This window comes from Elephantulus edwardii, unplaced genomic scaffold (assembly GCF_000299155.1).
Source record: "Elephantulus edwardii isolate Elephantulus edwardi_28Jun2011 unplaced genomic scaffold, EleEdw1.0 scaffold00085, whole genome shotgun sequence".
NCBI classification, from domain to species: Eukaryota; Metazoa; Chordata; class Mammalia; order Macroscelidea; family Macroscelididae; genus Elephantulus; species Elephantulus edwardii.
Genome location: NW_006399835.1, coordinates 12,164,203 through 12,171,765, shown reverse-complemented (window position 1 = coordinate 12,171,765; position 7,563 = coordinate 12,164,203). Strand labels below are relative to the sequence as shown.

Here is a 7,563-nt window from a genome sequence, read left to right as displayed (position 1 = left end):
GGCCGTCTCCTCTCTCCTCTTCTTCTCCCTTGGGGCTTGAAGTCCCTGCTGCCTTCAACCCAAGGCCAAGCGTGGCTTTCCTGGCTCCTGGAGGCAGAGTCGCCCCTCTCCAGAGACCGCCACAACACCACACAACTCCCGCGTACACCATGGATCTCTATACGGCCATGTAAATGTTTTCCAAATTTCTTGCCATAGACTAGTCAGCACTTCCAGGGCCGCATCTGTTTGTTGAAACATGTCATTTGGTATTCCATCAATTCCTGGAGCCTTGTTTTTTGGTGATGCCTTCAATCCATTTTAAGAATTCCTTCATTACCATTGGATCTCGGTCATATGTTACTTTCTGAAATTCTTCATTGTTGACCATTTCTTTTTGGTACAGGCACTCTGTATTTCTTCCACCTTCTTTTGATGCTTCCTGCATCATTAAAGATTTTGACCATAGAATCTTTTAGTATTGCACCTAGAGGCTTGAATTTGTTCAATTCTTTCAGCTTAAAGAATGCCAGCATGGTGGTGGTTAAGTATTGTGAAGTCGATTATAGTTCATAGCACCCTTGTTCATAGGTTGCTATGAACTATAATTCTGTGGAATTTTTCATCCAGCCACTGACTTTTAAAAATTATAATACTTAATTCATTTCTGACAAAATATGCAATTCAGTGACTGGTTACAATTAACTCACATTACTTAGCAACAGTACTTAAAATTTTTAGATTTGAGAAGAGGATACCTCTACAGTTTGAGAAACTCATCTAGCAATAAAAACGTTGCAGATTTCTAAAAGAGGATCGTAAAAAAGTGCATACAAAAGTTACTAGTTCTCCCATTGTGCTAATGTTTCAAATTTTAACATTAGTTTCTGCATGAAATTGATAAAATCCAAAATTTGAAATATGCTTACTTTTGTGATAAATTGCATAGTATTTAGTGTTCTGCCAATGATTATTTTTAAACTACTTCCTTTAAAAAAACTGACTCATCCTATATCCTTTTCTGGTTCATAAGCATGATGGTTAGGAATTCATACTTCTGTATGATATGTGCCACCTTTTAAACCTTGTTACAACATAGGCAGTACCCATCTGACATGAAAAAAAAATTGACCTATCCTAATAGTTAAATAGCAATTCATTAATAATTTAAAACAGGGAAAAGTTCCATCCCAAGTGTACACTTTTAAACAAGATTCAACATCTTTTATTTACATATTTGTGACACACATTAATGATCTCATACAAGTAACTAAATATGTAATAGTGGAGAGGGTGGAACATTAAGACAAAATGACAAATTTTTGTCATATTAAAGTACATTTTCATCAAATGAAAATAACCAAGTAGCCATTATAATATTATGGGCTGTATGTCGATTCACTTCTTAAAACTCAAAGTCAGCCACACAGCTATTAAGCAATGGGAAATTTGCAAATGCAAATACTATACATGTGCAGGTATAATGCATGCATGGCCATCACATTTATCCTTTATCTTTAAAGCCATTTTCAAAGAATATGTATTTCAATAATATATGTACATCAAGGCACATTCTTTTCTTGTGCTTTAGGAATAATTTACATGTGATTTGCTTCTTTCTTCATTTTATACCTATTAATAGTTTCTAACACTTAAAAAAAATCATTTAACAATTAAACCTATGCGGGTAATTCCTTAGAAAAGTGGGATCTCTTTACTATTATTTTGAAAATCAGAAAACTGGACAGATTCAATGTGGGAAAAATTAAGCATGACTTAACAGAATTTAGTTTTCAGATAATTTTTTAAAAATAATTTACTTTAGGTCATTTGGTGGACCATAATAATTTCTTTAAGTAATAAAATAAGGATTGCATTAAAGAATTTTCAGTATTTCTCAAATTATTTGAGAAGTATATGGCATCAGGAGATTACCACAAAGATCTGTATTGTTGCTTTCTTTCTAAACTGTACCTTTAACAAATTTAACAAGTAAGCATGATAACAATAGCTGGGAATATAAAAGCTTAGTTTTAACTTGTTTAGCAAAAGATCTAGATTCCTTTTTGTTTGTATTCTCATGGCTTGCCTTACTTGCCTTGAAAGATAGTACACTAAGGCTGTATAAAAGGCATTTCATGCATGTTAACAGCATTTTTTTAAAGTTAGCTATTAATTTATGGTTTCCCAACATAGGTAAGTACACTGTGCAAACTTGATTATACAACATGTAACTTACTAAATGCTTGAAAACAGAAGAAGATCCTTGACTTAGAGAGGGTTAAAATAAATAGTAAGTCAACAATCACAGATCTGAAGTATTTAAAAACTGTACTATTCATATACAGTCTACATTAAAATGCTTTATATTAGAATTTTCATCTAGGAGTGGGGCAAATGAAATAATAGATTTACCTCTTTATTTTGAGGTTAAAAAGAAAAGACTATTGGTACAGCTTTTTAAATGAAAATTATATAATAATGTCAAAAAAACAAATGAAACAGAACAGTTTTTAATTCAGTACAGTCTTTTATAAACTTTATAAAAAAATTTATACCATGATAAACCACTACTATCAAACTGATTTTCAATTCCTTTACAGTAAATGGACTTTTTTTAGAACCCATTGGCCAAACCATTTAGAAATGTCACAAAATTAGCAAACAGCCCAGAGCTTGACATACAAACTCCAAGTGGATAGTCACCTGGTATTGTAAACAAATGTTTAATGAGTTCAATGTACACAAGAGGCCATTTCTTTTTAATCTCCATTACTATATTCATTCTGTTTCTGAAATATGTGCAACCTCTACTTCAACAGTTTGAATAGCCTCTGCAACTTCAGAGAGTTTCTGTCCTTGCTGCTGTGCCAATACGTAATTAACCACTTGCATAATACTTTGGTCAGAAAGTGTTGATACCGATGGACATTCTTCAGTAGCTGCAACAGCTTCAAGAGCTTCCATAGTTCCTCCAGTCACAACTACAGTTTCAATTTCTTGAGGGCCCGTGCTCTCTTGTTCTTGCATATCTGTTAAGATACTAACAGCATGCTCCACTTGAGTTCCTTGGTTGTGAAACTGAAGGGTGTCTTTTTCCAGCATAATTTTGCAAGGCACATAATCCCTGTGGAATTTAGTCATATGTTTGCGGAGTGTCCGTGCATCTATGTAGGCTTCAGTACAAACAGGACAGACATATGGCCGCTCCCCAGTATGTGTTCTGACATGACGTTTCAGAGACCGGGCATCAGCCCAAGCTACTCCACAAGTTAAGCACTCAAATGGCTTGACTCCTATTAAAAAACAGCAATAGTGGGGTTGGTGAGATACAAATACCAAAATACATTCAGGTTTCTCTTTAAAATCAGTAGCCTTTCTATCTTGATTCTGACTATGTTTTATTCAGGACTTCTAATTAACTTAGAATAAATGACAATCTTTCTAAAGATGTGCCCATGAGTATAAGTTACTAAAACACAAATCTGATTTAAATGTTTCCATTTATAATCTCATTTCATTTGCACAGCAATTCTTTAATGAATAAGAAAACCCTAGCATAAGGAAAACAGGTTTCAAGTATTTGGTGTAGATAAAATGTTGATATAGAATTACCTTAATTAAAAAAAAAGAATATACATCTAACAATTAGATAATTGGTTCAAAATCACCTGTCTGAACTAAGCATTCATAAAAAATCAAATAGAATTACTACCTTCATGGTTGTTCATGTGTCTCCTATACTCTCTGAGCTGAGTGAATTTTTTTCCACACTGTTCACATACTCGTTCCAGGTTTTGCTTTGCTCTTCCTTTTTTCCCATGAGTAGCCTTTTTTACATGCCTTCTGAACAATGCTTTTTCATAAAATTCTTTGCCACATATATTACACCTAAGAGAGTGAAGAGGAAAAATATCCTAAATAATTTTAAGATTTTTTTCAAAACACCAAGAGCCTTCAGAATCAGTCCAACCATGTGTCTGTGTCTATCTGATTTACCCACCTGTAAGGCTCAGTGACAGAATGAGACTTCACATGAGAATACCAATCTTTCTTCCAACTATAGCATTTATCACAAAACTGGCACTGGAATGGCTTCACACCAAGATGTTTGTTCATGTGCTGGCGAAGATCTCTAGCTTCAAAGAAACTTTTTTCACATCTGCAATAATAAAGCTCAATCACCAAATGGATCATCATCTTATTCCTTTAAAACAAGTTTCTAAGAACTCAATTTACTTGGATTTCTAGAATCCACTGTCAAATTACCTTAATGGAAAACAAAAGAATATCCTAGCATTGCAACCTTGTATCAAGGCTGCAGAAGTTCAATTTATTCTATCTCTAAAGTTATTACCAAATTATTTAAGTCGACCAAATCAGAGAATCTCAGGGAGTTACTGGTAAAGAATGATGCTTTTCAACTGTGGTACTGGCGAAGAATACTGAATGAAGTGCCAAAAAGAACAAAAAAAGTCTGTCAGAGGAAGTTCAAAGGGTGCTCCTAAGAGAAAAGGAGGTAAAACTTCATCTATTTTTGGCATACCATTAGGAGGGATCAGTTCTTAGAAAAAGGCATCACGCTAGCAAAGGCAGAGGGTCAGAGAAATTAAGGAAGATCTCAAAAAGCTGCAATGATGCAGTGATTTTAATAATGGGCTTGAGCATATCAGAGCTTGTGAGGATGGAGCAAAATAAAGGCAAGATTCACATCTGCTGTTTATAGGGTCTCGATGAGTTGAAGTTGACCTGACACCTAACAGCAACTAGTGAAAAGTCATGACTACCTGGAAGCTGAGATGACATGATGCTTAAGAGCTGCCACTATTTCAACTTTCTGTTACTATTGTTAGGTGCCACTGAGGTGGATCGGTTCGTAGCTAACCCTCTAGTGGATTTTTAGAAGTTGTATATTGCACAGGAGGAGACTACTCATTCTTCTCCCATGGAGGAGCTAGTGGATTTGAACCACCTACCTTTGGGAGGGTTGAGGGACAGTGCAGTGGAGGAAAACCCTCGATGAGATGGCTTGATCCAGTTACTGGGGTAATGGGAGGTGTGTCAGAGACAATTAAGATTGGCTCAGGATAGAGCAGGGTTTAGGGCTGTTGTACTTAGATGGGATCTCTGTGACTCACAGTGATGGCACATAACAACCACCACCACACCACCTTTGGGCTGCGAACACTTCTTAGCCACTAGGAATCTGAGAGGCACTCTGGTGGCCTAGTGGTAAGAAGCTGTGCTGCCTACCCAAAGACAAAAGGTTCAAATCTCCCAGCTGCTCCATAGAAGAAGACAAGCAACCTTCTCCTGTGTGATTTACAGTCCCTGATAACAGCTGCAGTGTCAACGATGAATTGGTTCTGATTCAATGGCACATTACCACCTCCACCACTACCACTTTTAGGTTGGCAGCACAACTTCTTATTCACTAGGACTCTGAACCCAGTTTAGACTCTGAACCCTCTTTAGACTTCACTTTTTCATTCAAGCCAGTTAAGGGTGCCTTTTCGTTCATCTACAACTGAAAATGTCATCATAGTATATGTCTTTTTGTAAAACAACCCTGATGAGGATGACAGCAACAAATATGGCTGAATAGGAAGCTCTGAAAGCCCACCACAGAAAATAAGTTAGGAAAAACTGTCAGAATGAACTCTATCAAAACTTGGGAATATAAGTTTACAGGAAGCAGACAATTGCTTAAGAAAAATTTATTTCATTAAGAGAGCTTTATGAAATTTTACTTCCTGATCCTCAATGGGGCAGCAATCTTGAACATAACAGTCCTACCACAAAACGAGATAAAGGTATACAACCCAACTGAAAAATGGGCACAGGGTATGAACAGACACTTCACCAAAGACATTCAGATGGCGAGCAAACACATGAAGAAACGTTCAAATCTCTAGCTCTAAGAGAGATGCAAATCAAAACTATGAGATATCTCATCCCAGTAAAATGGCAAAATTCAACAAAGCAGCAAACAACAAATGCTGGCGAGACTATGGAGAAACTGGAACCCTTATTCACTGTTGGTGGGAGTGTAAAATGGTGCAACCGCTCTGGAAGGCACTTTCTCAAAAAGTTGGAAACAAGATACCATTTAACCCAGCAATTCCACTACTAAGAATATACCCTAAAGAAACCATAAGTGCCACCCCAAGCAGATATGCACACCAGGTTTATTGTGGTGTTGTTCACAATTGCAAAGAGTTGGAAACAACCCAAGTGCCCATCAACAAATGAATGGATAGAGATGCTATGGTATATTCACACAATGGAATACTACGCAGCACTGAAAAACAAGGTAGTCATGAACTATTATACAAAATGGATGATCCTGGTGGACATTATGCTGAAATATCTCAGTCACAAAAGGACAAATCCTGCATAATGTCACTGTTATAAGACTGACATTAGGGTTGGGGAGAAACTAAAAAAAGAGGGGATAAATAATGTACACTGCATTGAAACAGAAGAGGGAGAGAACTGCTTAAAAAGAATATATGATTAGGTTTTATTTGCATGACAACAGTCCAGAATAAGCTGCATAGTAGAAGTGGACTGGGGATTTTATAACAATGAAAGATACATTTTTCCCCTCAAAAGAAAAGCAAACTGGGGGAGGGGTGGGCAAGGAGGAAAATGTGCAAGAATAAATGAATGGAAATCCATGTTCTCTATAAAATTGCATTAAAATCTCAATTACCGAAAAAAAGAAAATAAAAGAAAGAAAGAAAAAAAAAAAAGAAAATAATAATAGTCCACCTTCTCAACATAGGTATCAAATACGAGAAGTTGAAGAACGGATCCTACTAAGGTACATGTGTTAGCTGATGACACCTGGGGGCAAAGAGTAATATTCATATGGTTGAGAGTAATGGCTTGGGGATCTGGTGCTTTTGAAGAGATGCTCTGTTATGTCCCGATGATTTTGATTCATGTTGTTGTGGTTGTTAGGTGCTGCCCAGTCAACTATGACTTATAGTTGCCTCAGGAACAACAGATAGCAGCCTTTGCCCTATCTCTGCCATGCTGGAACCCATTGTTAAAGTCACTGTGTCAATCCATTTCATTGAGAGTCTTCCTCTTTCTTTTTAACCCTCTACATTCCCCAGTATGGTGTCTTTTTCCAAGGACAGGTTCCTCCTGATAACATGCCCCAAGTATGAGAAACAAAAATTTCACCATCCTTGCCTCTAAAGAGCACCCACATTGCACTTCTAATTCATAGGAACCTTACACAACAGAATGAAACAGTGCCATTTCTTAGGCTGTTATCTGTATAAGACCATCTGTCTTCTTCAGTGAAGATTCACACAGACAAACTTTCTGTTATTAGCCAAGTGTTTAAGCACTGTGCCACCAAGAGTTTGAAAAGCGTTTCTAATTTTCTGGGACTCTAGAAGGTTACACGTTATGCTGTAGCTGGGCTGGGCCCATGCTTAAAAAAAGATGTGACAACCCAGATGCCCATCAACAAAAGAGTGGGTAGAGAAGCTGTGGCATATTCGCACAATGGAATATTACGCTGCATTGAAAAACAAGGAACTCATGCAATATTATTCAAAATGGGTG

At 36.7% G+C, this 7,563-nt stretch overlaps 1 protein-coding gene across 1 annotated transcript in view; it reads right to left on the bottom strand.

Moving 5' to 3' along the window:
• Positions 1 to 2,760: 2,760 nt before the first annotated feature.
• ZBTB11 (zinc finger and BTB domain containing 11) overlaps positions 2,761 to 7,563 on the bottom strand; it is a 42,496-nt gene continuing 37,693 nt past the window's right edge. Inside the window, exons 9-11 of the mRNA XM_006890035.1 lie at positions 3,983 to 4,141; positions 3,695 to 3,870; positions 2,761 to 3,275 (exon numbers count right to left, since the gene is read on the bottom strand). Of these exons, the coding sequence (XP_006890097.1) occupies positions 2,761 to 3,275; positions 3,695 to 3,870; positions 3,983 to 4,141 (850 nt within the window). The remainder of the gene's footprint in view (positions 3,276 to 3,694; positions 3,871 to 3,982; positions 4,142 to 7,563) is intronic.